A 22,247-nucleotide genomic window follows, 5' to 3' on the forward strand; every position below is an offset into this window, starting at 1 on the left:
ACGTATGTTCATCAGTTTCAGATTATCATTAAAAGTATGAAATGCTGTAGAATGGTAGTCCAGTCACGAATACATTGGTTTTTGCTGATTATATTGTAGTTCTGATTTTTTAACACATTGTTAGGATACATAAGAGAAGTTCAGAACCAATTTTTTTCATACAAAACTTCCTTGTGCATACAGAGTGCCCCAAAACCTCGTATTTTCGGTTCATTTTCCACCTTTTTCTACCAAATCCTGTAACCGAAAAATTCGCTTTCGCCTTTTTTTAAATTATGAAATTCTCAATAGAATAAGATCATTCGAAACTCTCAATCTTTAATGAGTACTGAGTAAGTTTCCAATAATGAGTAAAACTGTAAGAAAAAATTGATCTTGATGAATTTTAGCTTTTGATCAACAATATCCGATTGTTACCAATCAAATGTATAATTCAAAATCCCTCTGGGCGTAATTTTGTGCTCTACAATCTGAGACCAGGTAGAGCGCTCTCATATAGATTTGCAGGTATACCTGACAACAATGCTCCTTGTAATTTGAAAACACCTAATTTTAACGTCTATCATCATCACAAACTTGAAGTGACGGGGTTCATTGGAAAAAGATTCTATACTAAGCAATGACAGTATTTACATTTCAAAGAAAACATCATTATCAGTACAGCAATGTATCAGTTTCCTTTCTATGAAAAATAGTAAATAACTTTTAGAACTCTGTGATGAATTTGAATAAAACATCTTGAAGTGCATGAGTTCTATAAACAATCTAATAGTCCAGTCACTATATACATTGGTGCATGCAATTTATATTGTAGTTCTGATTTTTTAATATATTATTTGGGTTCATTGCAGAACCAATTTCTTCATGCAAAATTTCCTTGTGCTAGATACAGAGTGGCCCAAAAAACTCATATTTTCGGCTCAATTTCCAGTTTTCCGCTATTTCTGCCAAATCTCGTAATCGGACAGAAAAATTTGCTCTTGCCTTTTTTTTAGAATATAAAATTCTGAATAAAATGAGATCATTCAGAACTCTCTATATCTAATGAGTACTGAGTTATGATTTTTCAAAAATGAGTGAAATTTGAAGAAAATCAATTTTAATGAATTTTAGTTTTTGATCAACAATATCTTCCAATTGTTACCATTCAGATGTATAATTCAGAATCCCTCTGGGCGTATTTTTGTGCTCTACAATCTGAGGACAATACAAATTCGGTTAAAAAATGGACAATATAATACTACAATATAAATTACAAGCACACCCCCTTTTTTAGTCTATATTGACTGGACTATAAGGTGATCATGTATAATCTATGTTCATTTTAGTAAACATACATGTTTCATTCATTATATTATTATTATTATTATTATTATTATTATTATTATTATTATTATTATTATTATTATTATTATTATTATTATTATAATGACATAGGTTATACGTCAAATGCTATTGAAAAATCATAGGTACCTTTTTAGGAAGTCGGTGTATTCGGCCTGCCTGATGAGACCCGTCCTCATCATAATCGTCTGGAAGCATTGTCTTTCGATTGCCCATAGCTTACAGTCGGAAGCAGCTGAACAGGATAGACAAACAGAAATTAAATACCGTATAAAACGCATCGTTTTAATGTAGATACTACAAAATGTTAATGTCCTCCCCTGATTGATACGTAAATATTCTATCTATAAACGTTAATATGATTATATCTTTGCGAACGTTCAGCGTCAGCATTGATATAAATGGCATATCATAAGAAATTATTATTCTCCTCATTATCAACGCACAAGCCTAGAACACATGACTGTGGGCATCACTCTCACCAAAAAAATACCACCGAACGGAACCCTCCAGCTTGGAACATGGAATTATTCTACAAGGCCATATTAGCAAACTTATACTGTAACCTAATTGAATGATAATAGCAATAGGCAGTACCCAGTATGCAGCAATAATAACAGTAATAGCAAAAATACGCAGTATTGTGAATCAATTTTCAGTTAATCTTTCATTTCAATAATTACTTTCGAACCAGTACTGAAATCAAAATAAAAAATTAAATTCAAAAATAAAAATCTACTTTGTGAAAATAATTAAGGACTGGAAATTTTGTGAAGTGAACAACTACAAGACTTAACCTATTTCGGACTACGTGTAGCTTTATATAAATTTGGGAGAGGAATAGCACAAGGTTACCTTATTTTTTTCTCTCCCTATCATTTTGATGATGTACTTATTGTATGAATCAATCAATGAAGAATAACGTCCAAAAACTGTTCATTCGAGTGTCTGATGATGCTCATACAAAAGGGATAAATAGCTAATATGGTGATGTACGTTACCCACTTTAAAATAATCAAACTCAAACCATATTTCGGAAAGCATCAATAGATAACAATACAATTAAAATAAATAAGTTGTATTAGAAAATGAATAGAAAGTTGAAACCTACCCTTGATGGTGGCAGTTCTTTTGCAGTTGTAGAGGATTGCTAATTCACCAAACACCTTTCCCGGTGCCAATGTGCTCAGGTACTTATGTTCTCTTGACACTTCAACTCTCCCCTCTGCAAAAAAACAACACAAACAAAATATATTAGTCAAAATTCAGTGGAAATTTAAAAAAAAAACTTCCAAAATACTCCATTTTCCTGGTGCTCTGAATTATGCATTTCCTTCTATTTTCCAATCAATACATTTGAAAATAAAAAAGTGAATACATTGATGAAAAAACAAATAAACAAAAAAAAACATTTATTGAATATAAATGACGAATTTTTGAACTGAATACAAACTGGATAAGAGCTAAACATTCTAATGAACACCAGATCAAAATCCAAAAGCTCAATCAAAGAATTTTTTTCCTTTAGATAGCACTGTGTTCTAAGGAAGAGAACAGTGACTACGCAGCATTGTAGTAGCAGAAATTCACTATAGTAGTGAGATTCATTTAAAACTGTCAGCATTTCTTATTAATAACATTGATGTTTACAATTTGAACAATGATGCCAGCATAGTGAATGTGACTATATTCTATAGTCACAGTCTCAGAGGATATAGTGAGAGGAAGAGACAGTTTAGGCAGGCAGAGAGCATGACAGAGACAGACAGCCACCACGGGTGGATGAGTCCTCGTCCTACAAAGATGATGCAGAAGGAGAGGGAGGATGCATTTTGCGTATCCAAATCAAAAACGGATACTGTCTTGCTGACACTGAATGGCTTGCCCTCTTTCTGATCGTCCCCAACGCCTTCAATATTTTTCTATACAGTATACACACACAACATTGAATATTTTCGTATTTTATTGTTCACTTTGACTTTCAAAACAATGTTCGTCAATGTAAACCAAAGTTTCCGATTTCAATAAAAATAATTGATGAATGAATGCACTTCATAGTAGCTAGCATCTTGTATTTCGTACACTAGTGTAGCCACTAGTGCACAGTGCCTCTGACAAGTGCAGAGGCGAATCCAGAGAAGGGCTGGAGGGAGTATTCTTCTTCTTGGGTATCCAATTTACAATAGATAATATATAATGGGTACCTTAAATTGTTTTGTTCAGTTCCATAAATTCTGAAGGTGTGATGTTCTCTTGGCTTTAAAATCCTTATCCTTAACTTTATCCTAAATCCTTAACCGAGGGTTAGAAACTCTATTGGCTTCAAAACCCTTTTGTTTTTTAGTTAACATTCTCGAGTCAAACCATAGTTTCTCTTGCTCCTAAATAAACTCTGGTTAATAAAGAATTAAAAACGGCCTGAAGAATGTGGCATTTGACACTCACTAGTTGAATAGTAATAATTACTATTCCTTTAAAACAGGATTAGGACAGGTTCCTTTAAAAATAGGATTGAACCCATAGAATAGATTTTTCAAATTAAAGCATATTTCAAATTAAAAATTCAGATTCCACTTACATTCATATTTGCAAAGCTGTTATTTTCAATTGTAAGAGCTAAACAAGGCTACTCAACTTTGCATGGTTCTGATCAATATTGCAACACAACTCACAAATGAATGAATCTAGTCATTCTATTCAAACACTAACCAAGTATTGCACTCACAAATTGTATACTAACTTATAGTTACAATGTGATATAGATCATTCAAACCATCACACACATAACACTATAATCATAAATAATAATCACAATCACTCTATTGTTAGCTGATTTCCTGATCACGTTGAATAATTCTAAAATTAGTTTTATTTCGTCCTTTTTAAAAACGTCTGCTGCTCTAGTTAGAACAGGTTGACCTTGTACCCTCCCCTTCCATGAAACACGTTTTTCATTTTTTAGAGCAACTACAAGGAAATGCGTTTGTTACCTATTAGTGATTTCATGACGAGGCAGCATTATTAATTATAACAAAAGTATCTCTATAAATAGACGTGCTAATATGTAATAAAAATACAGTAGTTTGTATATATCAGTTCAATACAGTTTATTGAAGTAAAATAATCTATGAAAGAAGTTAGAATGGCGATTCTAGTTTGATAATAATGAGTGGTGATTACTGATGAGGTTGTAGCCTTGATAATATTCAATGTATTTATCATCTCACCCAACCCAACCAATAAATGTATTGGTTAATGCTTCTATACTAGGAGATAGATTTATCTTCTGAAATGAACACATTGCTTATGGGTATAAAATTGAAAACAGTGCAACAATTTCATGATAGGCTGAAAAATATACTGTATAATAATTTCAATACAATTTCTATTCAGATTGCAATTTCTTCATGCTCACATTATAAAAGCAAATTCCAATTAAAACATGGTTCAGAAAAATCATAAATTGCCATTTTGGAGATGAAATAGTTTTTATTCAACAATTCATTGATGAAGCTCATTTCCAGTAATTATACATAATTGATACTGTACCTCCCTTTGTATTGAAACTGCTCGTATTTTTCAACTATTTGAAATCACATATTCTCTGAGGGCTACCTTAAAATGAAGGAAATGGAACACCAACACCTACTTTATCATTTGTTCAATGGTGTTGAACGGCAGCAGTTCTGGAGCTTGCTGGAAAATTGTTTTAGCAGCTTTGTAAGTTCAAATTTGTCACCAGGATTTGAGATAAGAAATCGATCCCACAAGACAAGATAATGAGGTAAACAACCATCAATATTATTTTCTCTTTATTTCTCATCCTCAAACATTTTCCACTCTCGTATTTATCTTTATTGACACGAACACCTACATTCGAATAAACTAAAATCGGTAACTAGGAAAATAAAAAGTTACTAGAATAACTAGATGGAGAATCACTAGTTTGACTGGAGAGTTACAGTTGAAAACAAAATTTTGCTATATCAGACTCTTAAAAGCGACTGAAATTGCCATTACATACCAACAACTGTTCATTTATTTATTGTTTGCTACTGTAAACTAATTTGGAAGAGAAGCTAGAAAGCACTGACCATTCTTCAACTCGAACGAATCACTTACAAAACCGTTTACTGCTCTAGTGAAAGTCGCCAATCACAGAATAGTTCAACAAAACTATTGCATGGTATAATGGACAACAGCTATCTATAGATATTGACATTTAAGATCAACTATGAAGAAACAGTCGGAGAAGGGAAAGATGAAGAAAAAATGGAACTCCGAAGATTAAGAGGAAAACGAGAAGACTTAGGAGATGAAGCGGAATGACAGAAATAGGAAGAAAATAAAAGACAGTTAGAAGAATGAAGAGATAAAAAGACGGAACAGAGTACAAATAATAATAGCCTACGTATGGTAGCCTACATAAGGATAGCCGAGGTAATGGACAAAGTTTGAAGAAGAGTAGGGGAAAGATAAAAAAGATTTGATTATTTGATAAGTGAAATGCAGATCAAACAAAAAAATCATCAACTTTACAATGAGAACAAGAGTGAAGAGTCAAAGAGAAGTATAGTAGAAGACAAGAAGGAATATGAGAGAGAAATTCAAACGAATTTGAACAGGAGTGAAGAAGAGGGAAAATGAGAAATGAAACTGAGATGTACCAAGTTCTGTAAATACTGTATCTGTTGCAGCTTGAGCCGTTATTCAGAAGTCGATTTATTGGTGGCTTGGAAATTAGCGATTATCGATGGATTTTCGATTACCTTTAGTAGCCTAGCTGTTTATTTGCAGAACCAATTTTGTCATCACAAGTTCGCTTTCTTAATACACTCTCACTAGGTACTCTCTCTTTTTACACTCTTACCTATCTTACGTGCGACTTAATAGCCTAATATTACGGATTCGTCGCTTTCATAGTGTTCGAGTTAACATGATATTTACGATTGGTAACTAAGTATTAGATATTGTGAAGCTGTATTTAAATGCCTCACGTTGGGCCGGCAAATCATGTGGTGCGTTTTTTAACGGCTTCACATATGTAGGGTGAATCTTGTACTGAATCAATGGTGTAGAGGCTATAAATTTTGTAACTGCGTACGTGGACGCTGAGTGTACACCAGACTGATTGACTCACTACAAGATTCAATACAATTGTCGGAATCGCGGGAGGCCTAAACGCTCGCTCACCCTTGATTCTTCTAATGACAGATTGTATAATGATGAAATTTTTATAAGTAGTGTAGCGATCGCTAAACACTGAATACAGATACCTTAAAATTATTACCTGTGAAGAATGAGCATACAAAATCATACAGGTCGAGCAAAAATCCCGATGTAGATAATTTACGGGACTGCGTCTCTAATAAGTTCTGAAGGATTAAAATACGGTACTTGGACCAAACATCGTTCAGAATATACTTCGAGAACAGAGTCTTGTCGGGTTTTAAGCTCTATTGTAGGAATTTATATGATCTCTGGCTGCATCTGCTGTACAATTGATGTGTTCGCTCCTAAGTCGAGGTTGGTAACAGATAAAAGCTGATATATGAGCAGGTAAGGACAAAGAATAAATATCTCGATCTGACCCCACTCGCTACATCCACTTAGACCTGTTCCAATATCCAGCTTAATTCAATTATTTCAATGATCGTATTCAATCGGTTCTTGATGATATAGAACGTATCAGACACAATAATTGACAGGCTTAAGAAATAATCGAACTCAGAAAACGAATTAACAAAACTGGAATATATTATAATAAAATATATGATCTCACAGTGCAGATTCAGAATATAATTTACAGATTGAAAGTGGTTTAACATTAACAAAATGATTAGCAATTTTCTTGTACTTGCATGATATCATGCGTGATTCGACAGAATTTTACAATTGATAAAATTTAACAGTTTTGAAAAAATAGTGAAAAATGAATTATAAAATATTTTTAAAATGCTCGGGGTCGTGGTTCTGGCAGCGGAGGATAGCTAATCAACTACAAATTCTTAGAAATTCTATATGAATAAATTCTAGGCTCTTAAATGCTAAAGTGCTTGTCGGCGTGGCCAATAATTTAACGAAGAAAAAATTTATGTTTCTGCACTGTAATATTTTTCGAAGCATAGATTGGGGCCCCTTTAAACTTATAACTCACGTGAAATTCCTTGGCGGTCGTGGTTTTCTTCTTTAGATCAAAAATCGTTTGATCGGCAGAAGGTCCAGGCTTCGATTTCAGCACGTGGGGAATTTTAATTTAATATTTCCTTCACCAAATTAATTAAGGGATGATTTAACTTTAAACTTTTAAATTTATCGATTGATGAAAATAAATTTACAAATAACAAATAGATTGGCCTAAAATATTGGCTCACAAATAAAACATATAAAATCGAACAAGAATTTTTTACGAATAGGTCTTGGTAACTATAAAGAGATCTGAACGGTGAGGATTTCAAAAGGGAAGTGCTGTCTTTTTCTCTAAGCTTCTTGGCTAGACCTTTCTTCTGAGAATCTCGATGTAATAATTTGCATGAAAAATTTGCCATTGGTAGAACGATTGTGACGTAGACGTGACATCAGTGGCAGGCAGTAGAATATAATTCCTTTAATTACAATAATAATTCAATTTGTGTAATTCTTAAAACTGCTTAATCTTCTAGACATAGTTCCTCTCATACAATGTACATGTGCTAGCGTATATGATAAGGCAGGTTTGTTGTCTGATAGTAGATTAACATGTGTTGCTTTCAAACGATCACCTTTTTGGTGCTATTTTTATGCACTATGATTGGCTTAGGCTTGCCAAAGAGATTTAATTACCATGTGGTTCAGTTGAAGTAATAATTAATAAATTAATATTCTTATACAATTTTTATTATGTCTGAGACTGTTATAATTAATTTCTGCAGTTTTTACCAATAATATAATTTCATGCTATGACCCAGTTAGTTACAATAAGACTTGACATTATAATATAATTTCTTAAGTAATAAATAATTTCAACGATAATACATACATTTTATTTTTTATTCGAAATTCTTGGTCCTTTATTGATAGTTTTTTAATTTTTAGAAATGATATTATACCTTGCGTGAAACTGGCGTGACATTTGACAATACTTTGAATCAGTCAGCTGTGTTCAGGCTGCTTTAAACATCTGATCGGCAGTAAACAAAGTGTAACCTCAAAATTCAATGAGCAATTCATAAATAATTCGTGCTTTAGTTGCAGAATAATTATAATTTTATTGAATAATTTTCTAGATTCAGTACAGAACGGTACTCTTATCTAATATACAGTTACTGATAAGTAAGCTTTATCGCTCGGTCGCTAACTATTCCTTTAGCAAATTCTTTCATTTTAAAAGGTAATCACAATTTTCTCTCTTCTCATGAGATCTATTTGAAAGATTCATCACACAAAAGCCCCCAGGATATTTTAAATAGGTAATTGGGAGACGAGTCGAAACAATGACTATTTGAAAAATCCGATATTGTGATGAATACACTATTTCATCTCCTTACTTCTACAAAAACTCGACACTTAACACTAAAAACGATATATTGTGCACTTTTGGCTACGAGAAAATAAATAATTGATTGTTCCTTCCATTGGATACAATCGAAATACAATAATTAAAGAGGTCTCTTTGGATCCTTCATTAAAACAACTCCACAACTTCCATTCACGGGTGGCTTATGAGCAGACCCATAACTATAACAAATATACAAAATTTGACATATTATCCTCTTAGGATTCAAACAGTATTTGCAACAAATATAGATTTTCATCATTTTCCATGGTTATTACAAGTTTCGACTCTTTGTTCTGGCTTTTACATAAATTGGGTGAGAGTGTGATTTAACTTCGGTGACTTGACAATTGTCTACCGTTTGATTTGAGCAATTCCTTTTTTACGCTTAGTACGTTGTGTACAAACAGGGTTACACTTGAAGTGATTTTTGATTTTTATCAATGCTGGTTACAAATATTATGCTTTCAAGATTATATTTATCAATTTGAATTACAATTCATGATCTTTTGATGCAACAATAATAAATTTTCACATTTGAAGGTAAGAATTTCATTTTCTTTTGAGCTTTTTAGAGATACATTTATATGACATATAACATGCGCATTCCGTGCAATTTAACATAAATATATATTTTTGGTTGCGTTTTTCACTTATAATTTCACATTAAATAATAGGTTACATTAATTAATAACGATATTGCTTTGATTCCATTGAAATTGACTATGATCTCGCACACATTGGTTGGTGTGACGAAGAAAATTATCGAACAGGCTTTGGCTCTGAATAGATTTTTCTATCGATTCTGTATTTCGAGGTTAGATTTACATATTTTTCCAAATAAACTTTGTTTATTTTCTTTCCTCCTATTCACTACTAACTTCATCTGATTCCTAATTTACAAATATTTTCTGTTGATAATATAATATTCTTGTTTCTGTTTTTCAGTTGTGCGGATTGTACTAGGCGATTTTTCCTGTGATGACTGTGACATGAGGTGGATGGCTTGATCAGGTTGGTAAATTCTTAAAGTTGTTTTCAGTTTTGTTTTCTTGACTTAAAGTTGATTTCAATTTCTTCTTTTGAAGTGAATTAATAATATTTCCTTATTAGCTGAGATGCGGCGAAGTTTAGGTTATGTTAATTAGGCTGCATTAGAAAGATGCTAGTCTGCAAAGATATGATTCGGTGGGTAGGCTGTGATTATGAAGAAGTTTGATAGTTGAGGTAATTCACAACGTAGTTTCCAGATGATTCCAAAATTATTTCCTCAAGCCCCCATCTAAATTTGATTTCTGATTTATTTCAAGGTCTAATTCCAATTTGCAACTATCCGTTTTGTCAAACTTGGCTTAAAACGAATGTGCCGGTGGTGTAGATCTTTCCTACAAACTCATTTCCTCTTGGACGGCTGGTGACATGTAGTTTGCTATTCTTAAACCTTACATGCCGGTGGTGTCTGTGGGTTTTTCTTGATGATATTTTTCTTTCCTGCATGCTGGTGTAAAGTCTGTTTGATTTTAACCGAACATGACTGCGGTGGTTGTAGGTCCTTCCTAATAATATTTTTCTCCTATCATGCATGCTTGTAAAAGATTTGATGTACGATTTCAGCCTAACATGACGGCGGTGTAAATGAACTCTATTAATGCTTCTTCTTTTCTGTTGAACTACTATTTTGCTTGTATGTTGTTTTGTTTTGTAGGTTTTTACTTTCAATTGTGATTTCGATTTGTTGTGGGTTTCCGTTTCATTTCTATTGTTTAGTGGGCGATCTTCACGAGTATTGGTTTCACATGTTTCAGGTGCTGTTCGCGGTGAATTGACGATGATGTGGGTGGTCGGCGGTCCGGGCTGCTCTTCCACTCGGTGGGCAGCGTCCTTGGACTCCTGGTAGTCGGCGCGCGGCGGTACGGGCTGTCCCTCTACTTGATGGATGTCGTCCTCGGCCTGGCGGGTGATGTCGGCTGGTCCCTCTCGGCGTTCTGCGGGGTGCGGCGCGACTTCAGTCCTGACATTCTCGGTAGGTTGGTCTCCCATACATGTGTCATGTTCGCTTGCTTGTTTGACTTTCACCTCCTTCATTGTATCCTTCTCCACATGTACATGTTCCTTTAGGCTGACTTTGATGTTAATTGTTTTTGTGTGCATATCTTGGGATATCCTATCTAATCGATTATTGGTTTCCAAAATTGATTTATCCAGACACTCAGCTAATTTTTTGATGGTATTATCTGTGTCATGGAATGCTTTGTCCATTCGCTGACTCAACTTTTCCAAACCCTGTTCATTTTGTCTTCTTTACTTCTTGAACTTCCCTTTTCAATTCTTCCTTTGTTCGGTCGCTTTTTTCATTTAAGTTGTTTATTGCTTCCTTTGTTTTGTTTGTTGTCTTCTTTTAATTCTTCTTTTGTTCGTTTGTTGTCTTCCTTTATCTGTTCGCTTTTTTCATTTAGATTGTTTATTGCTTCTTTTGTTTGGTCGCTTTTTTCATTTAGATTGTTTATTTCTGCATTTGTTTTATTTATTGCTTCATTGGTTTTCCTTATTTCTTTCAGGATGAGGGTCCAGTCAACGGCGGGAACGGGTGCATGGTTAACGGTTAATCGCTGGTTCTTTATCCAAGCAACGGTGCGAGAAGTGGGAGTTCCTGTTTCTGGGGCGTCATCGTCCGTATGCTCTCCCGATGTTTCATCCTCCGGCTCTTGGGCGGCCAACGGATCCTCCACTAGAATGCAGCTCTCCTCCACCTGCGTCGACGACAAGTCATCCAGTATATGTGGATGGAAATCGGCGGATGCGGTGGCAGATGCGGATGGCGGCGAACAATCGGGGTGAGATGTCTTTGGTGTCCGACAGACTTGGATTGACCTGGTCGTTTCCTGCCATGGTTTGCGGAAAAATAACGCGACGAAAAGGTGTAGTGAATAAAAAACGTGAAAGTGTTGATGTGATATACAAAATAATTGGTAAGAAATCCAATAGAAATTGTTATAGCGTCGTAGTGAGTGAAATACAGAAAAAGTGGTTTAGCAATGTGTTCAGTGATAAAATGAATCAAGTTAGCAATATCGTTAACATAAAAATGACAAGAACATACAGGATACACAATGGACACTTATGCGGTAATACAGGTACGCCTCTTATAATTTATTATTATTATTATTATAAATATTTTACTCTTATAATTTCTTGCCGCAATTCTATATATAGGGCTAGTATTCTTTGCAAAATTTTATATAAAAGCAGCAGTGTTCTGTTTGAATTATTCCGCAATATATCCGTGATTTAATTTTATTTCCCTCTTTATGCTTTAAAAAAAATTTTTTTTTTAAATGTAGATAACTTCAATCCTCTTTTCCGTAAAATTTTATAAATTGTTTTAATATAGACCTAATGTTCATAAAATAATATGACTTTTCTTATGGTATTTCTTCTACCTATGACTTATGATATGACCAATCTTCGAATAGCACAATACCGTGATAAAATTCTGAGTTCGATTTTTCCTCTAAAAATTCATCAATCGATAAATTTCTTTTTCTGTTCAAAAATTGGGTATGGTACGTCTTGTTATTTTATATAACAGTGAACAGTTAATATTAAATTTGAAGAAATTCACAACCATAAATTTTTTCAAAAAATTTTCCCGTTGTCAGCGCTATAGTATACTGAGCAACTAAATAATCCTCGTAGTCGATTATCCACCTCTTCAATACCTATCACTGTTGGGCGCCAAATCATGTGAAGCTGTATTTAAATGCCTCACGTTGGGCCGGCAAATCATGTGGTGCGTTTTTTAATGGCTTCACATATGTAGGGTGAATCTTGTACTGAATCAATGGTGTAGAGGCTATAAATTTTGTAACTGCGTACGTGGACGCTGAGTGTACACCAGACTGATTGACTCACTACAAGATTCAATACAATTGTCGGAATCGCGGGAGGCCTAAACGCTCACTCACCCTTGATTCTTCTAATGACAGATTGTATAATGATGAAATTTTTATAAGTAGTGTAGCGATCGCTAAACACTGAATACGGATACCTTAAAATTATTACCTGTGAAGAATGAGCATACAAAATCATACAGGTCGAGCAAAAATCCCGATGTAGATAATTTACGGGACTGTGTCTCTAATAAGTTCTGAAGGATTAAAATACGGTACTTGGACCAAACATCGTTCAGAATATACTTCGAGAACAGAGTCTTGTCGGGTTTTAAGCTCTATTGTAGGAATTTATATGATCTCTGGCTGCATCTGCTGTACAATTGATGTGTTCGCTCCTAAGTCGAGGTTGGTAACAGATAAAAGCTGATATATGAGCAGGTAAGGACAAAGAATAAATATCTCGATCTGACCCCACTCGCTACATCCACTTAGACCTGTTCCAATATCCAGCTTAATTCAATTATTTCAATGATCGTATTCGATCGGTTCTTGATGATATAGAATGTATCAGACACAATAATTGACAGGCTTAAGAAATAATCGAACTCAGAAAACGAATTAACAAAACTGGAATATATTATAATAAAATATATGATCTCACAGTGCAGATTCAGAATATAATTTACAGATTGAAAGTGGTTTAACATTAACAAAAATGATTAGCAATTTTCTTGTACTTGCATGATATCATGCGTGATTCGACAGAATTTTACAATTGATAAAATTTAACAGTTTTGAAAAAATAGTGAAAAATGAATTATAAAATATTTTTAAAATGCTCGGGGTCGTGGTTCTGGCAGCGGAGGATAGCTAATCAACTACAAATTCTTAGAAATTCTATATGAATAAATTCTAGGCTCTTAAATGCTAAAGCGCTTGTCGGCGTGGCCAATAATTTAACGAAGAAAAAATTTATGTTTCTGCACTGTAATATTTTTCGAAGCATAGATTGGGGCCCCTTTAAACTTATAACTCACGTGAAATTCCTTGGCGGTCGTGGTTTTCTTCTTTAGATCAAAAATCGTTTGATCGGCAGCAGGTCCAGGCTTCGATTTCAGCACGTGGGGAATTTTAATTTAATATTTCCTTCACAAAATTAATTAAGGGATGATTTAACTTTAGACTTTTAAATTTATCGATTGATGAAAATAAATTTACAAATAACAAATAGATTGGCCTAAAATATTGGCTCACAAATAAAACATATAAAATCGAACAAGAATTTTTTACGAATAGGTCTTGGTAACTATAAAGAGATCTGAACGGTGAGGATTTCAAAAGGGAAGTGCTGTCTTTTTCTCTAAGCTTCTTGGCTAGACCTTTCTTCTGAGAATCTCGATGTAATAATTTGCATGAAAATTTGCCATTGGTAGAACGATTGTGACGTAGACGTGACGTCAGTGGCAGGCAGTAGAATATAATTCCTTTAATTACAATAATAATTCAATTTGTGTAATTCTTAAAACTGCTTAATCTTCTAGACATAGTTCCTCTCATACAATGTACATGTGCTAGCGTATATGATAAGGCAGGTTTGTTGTCTGATAGTAGATTAACATGTGTTGCTTTCAAACGATCACCTTTTTGGTGCTATTTTTATGCACTATGATTGGCTTAGGCTTGCCAAAGAGATTTAATTACCATGTGGTTCAGTTGAAGTAATAATTAATAAATTAATATTCTTATACAATTTTTATTATGTCTGAGACTGTTATAATTAATTTCTGCAGTTTTTACCAATAATATAATTTCATGCTATGACCCAGTTAGTTACAATAAGACTTGACATTATAATATAATTTCTTAAGTAATAAATAATTTCAACGATAATACATACATTTTATTTTTTATTCGAAATTCTTGGTCCTTTATTGATAGTTTTTTAATTTTTAGAAATGATATTATACCTTGCGTGAAACTGGCGTGACATTTGACAATACTTTGAATCAGTCAGCTGTGTTCAGGCTGCTTTAAACATCTGATCGGCAGTAAACAAAGTGTAACCTCAAAATTCAATGAGCAATTCATAAATAATTCGTGCTTTAGTTGCAGAATAATTATAATTTTATTGAATAATTTTCTAGATTCAGTACAGAACGGTACTCTTATCTAATATACAGTTACTGATAAGTAAGCTTTATCGCTCGGTCGCTAACTATTCCTTTAGCAAATTCTTTCATTTTAAAAGGTAATCACAATTTTCTCTCTTCTCATGAGATCTATTTGAAAGATTCATCACAATATATATTGGTAACAGTGTTCGTTTTCCATCAGGTCCTGGTCGATGAGTGTTTTATAGAGATTCAAGCAATGCTTTTTAGGCATTTGATATGTTCAATACTAAATATTGAACTTCTCAATCTCTCTGCTCTTCTTCTAAATCAATGGACACCCTTCTCCTTCTAAACCTCTGAAAGCGTTGTCCTTCATATTTTATAGTCTGTCCGAAAAACATTAAATTCGCTTTTTCTTCTATTTTTCAATCGAATTCTATTTCTGCCGAATCTGAACAAGGAAAATGTTTCCCAGCCTATTTTTATTGTATAGAATTTCAAAATAAATTGTATTTGAATCATCTCTCTGTGTTTCATCATGAACTGGGTAACAATTTATCCAAATTTAGTAAATTATTTCAAGCTTTTTTATTTTTTATACCATTTGACTGCAGAAAAATGTAAAATTTGAAATTCCTCCAAGGGTTCGACTCCAGGGGAATAATGCTCAATACAATCTGGAACTTTGAAGTCCTATTGATCTATTTTCAATAGTGTCTTGTGAGAATTATCTTACATTTGAAAAATGACAGAAGATAAAAAAAAACAAATTTTGAGGGACATCTTGACAGTGTTCAGTTCACTGTTCAGCCAGAGTTTAATCACATCTCCGAAACCTTTTTCAGCTTCAAAATGGAGTTCGGATCAGTAAACTAAGAAGTGCATTTTCCGTGCTTTTCAAAAGAAGTCTAGAAGTTTAAAGTCCAGCAATACTACAGCATAAGTTAAAAATAAATAAATGACATTTACAGTAATTGCAACCGTAGGAACGTTAATAAAATAGCCGCAATAAAATGGAACTAGAATCGCCAATTACACCGATCACCGTTATCCCGATATTTTGGACCACACCCTTCTTTGTCTCATGAAGGCCATATACCAACCAAGGAGGCCAGCACTGAGAGACATGTATATGTGCAGTAGTGTGATTGAGAAAGAGAAAGGAGCTCGATAGAGAAAAAAACAACTTGAAGGCGTCGTTGAGAAATTGAAGTACATGGACATTGGGTGGGTGTGGTTTGTTTTACTAGTCAATGCAATGTATATAGTAATGTAAAGTAATAGCAGGCAGGCTTCCTTCTGTCTATCCAAAGACAATAGGCCACAATGTGCAGCTACTCCAAGTTGTAACGTTGCAGGACTTGAGATATTTATTATAAACCTTTCTAGAACTATAATCATAATTGAAGAGTTACAATATTATTAAGAATGCATTGAACTGTTTTAGTTTTATGTTCTATTTTTAAATGCTCTATAATTCATCATACAACCCTATTTTGACTGATCTTGCAGAAAATAAGTCTTTCTAAACGGTTGAAGACCCCAGGTAGAATAAAAATATCCATATCTTCTATTGGCTGGATCCTTTTTGGGGACATTTAAAAGCCTCCTGATTAGTCTTCTTCCTATTCGGCACCTTATCTGATACATTTTAATTGGCAAGACTCCTAGGCCTCTTTTTGGCTTGAGTTATGACTGGATATTATTGAATTTTTAGGGAAAATCTCATGGTGCTTGGAAGAATAAAGGACATTATGAAGCACTTCACCATTAACATACTTTTTAGATGACTCAAAGTTTCGAATTAGGGAAGAAGTGTTTTCATCATACTTCAATACTTCATCACTCGCTTACAACCTCGACCCATAAAAATTGCATTTATTGGTTCATTATTACTGCATCAAAATCCTAGTGGGTAACAAACTTCCAGCTGTGATCTGAGTAACTTTCACCTCATATCGTGCAGAGAACAGCACTGTATATACAGTTGTATATAGTCATATTGCACATATATTACATGCGCTTATTGTGTGTACTTTACAGTGATTCGAACGCAAAATGACAATGGTTGTGATTGTAGACGGTGTAAAAATCGTTATGCACTATCGACTGATCTGAGCACCATCACGAAATCATATCAGATACAGCTGACTGACTTTCGAAACACGTCAGGCTTGGGTGTCTTGGCATCACCGCTTGCAAGACAATGTTGTCTCATTTGATCCAGATTGAATGGTTGTCAGTGTTATAACACCCTGGCAGATGGCAGATCAAAATGTTTGAAAAATATTGAATTTTGGATCACATTTACTATATCGCAATAAAAGAAGTTATGGAAGTACAAGTACTCGTATTTATGAATCTGTAGATGAAACTACAGTAAGTACAGGCCTTATTTTTGAATCTGTAAATGAAACTGGAGCTTTGTAAAGGAGGCTTGTGAATAAAGATATTTAAGTTCGGTTTGGTTACCTGACAACTTATAACAGGAACCAATCAGAGCAATCCTAGTTATGTGTTGCTAGGCAACCAATCCAGACTTGGATAAGATTAATCTAAAGAATCGATTATAAAAACTGAGTGATCGATTTTCAACGAAACTTACTAGGTTGAACTTTAAAACTTGTAAATAACTCCAGACATCAATGAAACGATTGCGAAATATCGTGTTTGTTGTTTGTTGGAACGAATAGAGTTCTTTAACCCACATCCTTGATCCTTTTCCAAGCCAAATACCCAGCTATTTAGCACATTTGAATAATTTGTGTAACTTTCGCGAGTTGACAGAGAAACCGGTGAATAGAATCGTGACATTCTGTCCTCAACTCTTATTTATTCCACCCGATGATTAATGAGTCACCTTGGTATTGTAATAATACAGTTCCTTGCAATGAGTCATGAATGTTTGGACAATCCCAGAATGCTTGCACTCTAAGAAATGACGAGCTTGCAGAAGGGGATTCCATCATATATCCGAAGTACTAGTACAACATAATCAATGACAAAGGTTTATACTGTCACAAAAATTAAAAACGCAGTCAATAATAATATTGAATGATTCATGGGTATCTCTAGAGGAATTTGAACATATTTTTTTCCAATTCAAACTTTTTTATCTCAAAGAGATAATTTTATGTTTTTATGATTTGCTGAACATCAGGTATTTTATATTAACGCAAACCATAGTTTTCACAAAAAGATGCATTCAATTAAAATGTTCTTATTGCCGTAGAGCTACCAATTGAACAAACAAATTTAATTGAATAAATAATTACTGACACTGAATAGACAACATTAAGATCATACACAGTTCATACACAGTTATGATTATCAACCTTCGTAACCATTGATCAAAATTATGACAGAGAAGTATAAATATTAACTGACAAACTGTTCCATGATACCAGTGATTGATGGATGATCGGTAACTTTATTCAAAGATCAATAATAAAATAAATTCAATTAATGATTGAATAATCACGGATAGACCTGTAAAAATATATCCGAATAAAGCTTTATTTTTTGGAAATAGCTTCTTCACATGGTGAAAGTTTGAGAAAATGTTCCAGCTTTCAATACTTTTTGTAAGAAAAAAACGAATGATGGTGAAAATCAAATTGTAGGTTCAAAAAGAGACCAATCCTAACATCTGGTTCTCGCTGTCCACTTCGTTCAGCCTTCAGCTCGTTATTAATCAACACCAAAATGATTCAATTTCGATTTGAATAATTTCGATCGAAGAAAAACGAAAGCTGTTTGCTGCTCCATGGCAGATCTTCAACACAATAATATATTACTGGAGAAACGAAAGTGACAGTGACAGAAGATGAAAGTACACGATTGACCGCTATACCCACTTTTTCCAATTTGACAGCAATTATTATATATAGATCAGAAACAAACAAACTTCAAAACGAAAACAAACCGCAAAAATTATTCTACCATTTTCCAACCTTCAGGCTGGAATAATAATAATTGAGAATGGTTAAGAACGATGAGCAGCTGGAAATGGGGTTACCTTGAGCTGTTCTCATTGTAGATCATGGAGCTTCAATCATGTTGAAACCTTTCACAATGTTGTAACTATGAAATGCCTCAATAAAAGGTCAAAATATGTTTTATTTTTATAGAACTAACCATGCTTCGTAGAGTAAAACAGAGGATAGTATATATTGAGGCTGAGCAAAAGATCTTTGTAAACTTCTTACTTCTTACTGATGAGTGTTGATTGTTGATATATCTCCCAAGTTTTTCGATTTGGATACTATCAAGCTATCACGTGTGGAGAATTTTCTATTATCATTTTTTGGATATATGAACGCTTGGCTTGAATGTTTAGCTACAGATCATTTCAAATTTGGTAACAGAAAAAACCTATCGTTTTTTGAGAATACATTGTTCACGGTATTGTTTATTGAGTAACTCTTAAAATATAGCTCTAAATTATTGCTACAGTACTGCAAAATGATTATCAGATTCTATTCTCAATTTAACTTTTCCTACTAAGAAGCTCAATTTTCCAAACATTTTATGCAAGTACTATTCAATTGCGGTTAGAAAGAATAAATGAAAATAATGAATATATTTAATGAAAATGAATTAACTTCTTTATTCAGCGTATATTACTCCTATTTCTTTTATAAACCTTACTTTCTTCTTCCTACCTTAATTTTTTTCACGTTCCTATTCTTCTCTCTCTTTTGCTTTTCATCGTAAACATACATTACCTGCAGCTCCTGCCTGAAACTGCCCTTGATATTAAAAATCAATGTGAGCTTGGTTCCAAAGCAGCTCTATGAAGAGCTTATTTTCGTCTAGCAGCTGTGGGACGGTGAATGTCCTTTTAGATCGTTCAGCTTGCTCAGTCACTGTTTAGCAGCGGGAAGGTCATTAGCATTGGGGACTGGAGTCATTTTTCTCGACTCGAATGCAGTCCTGTTTGGCTCAATGCTCTCCGTGTGACAAATTGACTCTACTTGACCGTTGACATTCGATTTGCATTTGGAATAGAAAGCAAGAGGCTTACCTCGGTGTGGGCATGTCACAAATCTCCAGAAGGACAAGAGGATATTTTCTTTAAAACAACGTACTTTGTTGAAATCTATCCAATGGAAGAATAAATGTATATTAATGAATTCATATTCCTCTAGACTGTGTATTCCAAATTAAGGTTTAAAGCAGTTTTGGGCAAATGCCTGTTGTTTTTACCTGGATTGTATTTGTATATGATTAAATAAATGAATAAATAAACCCTTCTTATTGAACTGAAATTCATTGATTATATTATTCCAATCCATTTTTCCTACGAATTTGCAAGCCAGGCCCAGGACAAACATATACCATATATGTATATCACAACATACAATATATTTTACAATATCATGTACGGTATTGTAAGATCAAATTATTTCAACCCCAAATTCACATTCATTCACTGTGAAGCAGTCATCTCATAGTTTGCATATGACATTTTTTATTTGCACATCCACCTAATCATGATAGTGCTCCAGCACTATCAAATTCAACAATTTGATAGTTGTCATAATCGTACGTTCATCCTTTATGAAAATGGTTATAATGAATTATCAAGCATAAGAGAGCCACAATATAATGAGATGAAGATTCTTAGAAAAGGTTTCATCTGGATCAACATGAAATAAAAGTACGGAAATCATAAAGTATGTCAATTTTTATAAAAAATTTAAATGTGAATATTTCATAGAAAAAAGGAAATTGAGAAAGGAATAAAATAAGTAACAATCTCAATACAAGATAAGACAATACTGAGCGGATACTCCAAGAAATTATAAGAACTGGAATTAACAAAGAAGTAATGAAAGACCAATGCAAGACAAGACGCACCAGGGAAATGAATCTACTTTATCCACTGAATGGATGTGGATGAAGTTGGGACAGTAAGTGACAATTAAGAGCAAAAATGTGTGGAGAAGAGGAAGAGAAAAACAGAGTTCGGAAGAGGGAAAAAACAGAGAATATGTGGGAGAAAAAGAGAGTAAAGTATAGAGGGAGAAAATTGAAAAAGTGGGTCGGACGTTCAACTAAATAATGAAAAGAGAAGACATCCATCTATCGTATAGCTCACTTTCACACAAGACCTTTTCCAACGCCTGCGTCGTCGACACAAACTCTTTGCTCGCCTTGGCCTGCCATAAGTCCATGTGAAACTCCACTGGGATACCGTTTAACGGTCTTCAGACACGTAACAAAAGAAAAACTAGTAAAGACAAGCATGTCACCTCATTTCGGAATCCAACAAAGTGATGAACTACCTGCATAACTGGATATGAACTTTGTATCACCAGGGAGAGAAATTTAGAAGAGAATGGAGAGGAAGATGAATATATCTAAATTGAATTTTAATTATTGTTTACAATTGCTTTTGAACAATTCACGTCACCCTAAATCAAAAATAAGTCGCTGTGAGGCGAAATTCAGTGAGAGCATCAAATTTTAGATCGATGAAGTAGATAAATTAGTATAGCAGCTATTTTACTACACATGTTGGGTTGAGCCAAGCAAAATTAATTTTAGAGCCTGATAAGGAGAATATGTTGAATAAATATGAATGAATAAAAATAAAATATGATCAGCTGAGTCACGATTGTTGATATTTATGGTTCTGATAGAACCATACTCATTATTTAATTACTCAATACTCATTTATTACAATAAAAACAGTTGCAGCATTGTAGCTGTTCACATAGTTCACATTTAATCATCCTAGAAAGTTCAAAACAAATAGTACACAATTGGTTGATGAGCAAAGGAAGACAGAACATAGAAAACATTATTTCAAACAACAACTAACCACCTAATAACTTACTTAACACTAACTAATAATTAATACGCACAAAAAAACAAACAAAACCTACTCTAGAACATGGTACCGTACGCCATAGTGGAATAGGTCAATTTTCACACAGAAAAAACTAAACAAGTAGAGGACACATTAAACGAATTTTTTTAACTAACTATTGTATGTAATTGTAATTTATCTAATATTTTTTGTAATTGATGTAATAGTTTTAGTTTTTTTTCGGAAATAAACATTTATTTATTTATTATAGTTGGCTACTTTCTGAGAAAGTTATTTCCACCCCAAGGGATATTTATATAATTTAAGCCAATATTGAAGCAGTATTAAAAAACTATCTAATAAACAATAAGTTTTACATGGTATGTGTTTCTAGACTGTGACCGCCATATTAAATTCAATCTATAATAACTTATATTTCAAGTGTTGGTTTCAATAGCACATGAGCTAGAAAGGAGCCAATATTTCTGATAATCGCTTATCTAGTAAAGTTACAGTACAAGTTGACTAGTATTTAAGTGTTCCCA

The 22,247-nt window shown here is 33.6% G+C and overlaps 1 protein-coding gene and 1 long non-coding RNA gene across 9 annotated transcripts in view; one reads left to right on the plus strand and one right to left on the minus strand.

Moving 5' to 3' along the window:
* Positions 1-22,247, plus strand: part of LOC111049953 — a 189,379-nt gene that overhangs the window by 159,866 nt on the left and 7,266 nt on the right. The window lies entirely within an intron of this gene.
* Positions 1-22,247, minus strand: part of LOC111048384 (cGMP-dependent protein kinase, isozyme 2 forms cD4/T1/T3A/T3B) — a 205,891-nt gene that overhangs the window by 26,785 nt on the left and 156,859 nt on the right. For all 8 annotated transcript variants that reach the window (XM_039442423.1, XM_039442412.1, XM_039442433.1 and 5 more), the window contains 2 exons: positions 2,456-2,569; positions 1,474-1,579 (listed from right to left, as the gene is read on the minus strand). In XM_039442423.1, coding sequence (XP_039298357.1) covers positions 1,474-1,579; positions 2,456-2,569 — 220 coding nt within the window. The remainder of the gene's footprint in view (positions 1-1,473; positions 1,580-2,455; positions 2,570-22,247) is intronic.

This window comes from Nilaparvata lugens, chromosome 1 (assembly GCF_014356525.2).
Source record: "Nilaparvata lugens isolate BPH chromosome 1, ASM1435652v1, whole genome shotgun sequence".
NCBI classification, from domain to species: Eukaryota; Metazoa; Arthropoda; class Insecta; order Hemiptera; family Delphacidae; genus Nilaparvata; species Nilaparvata lugens.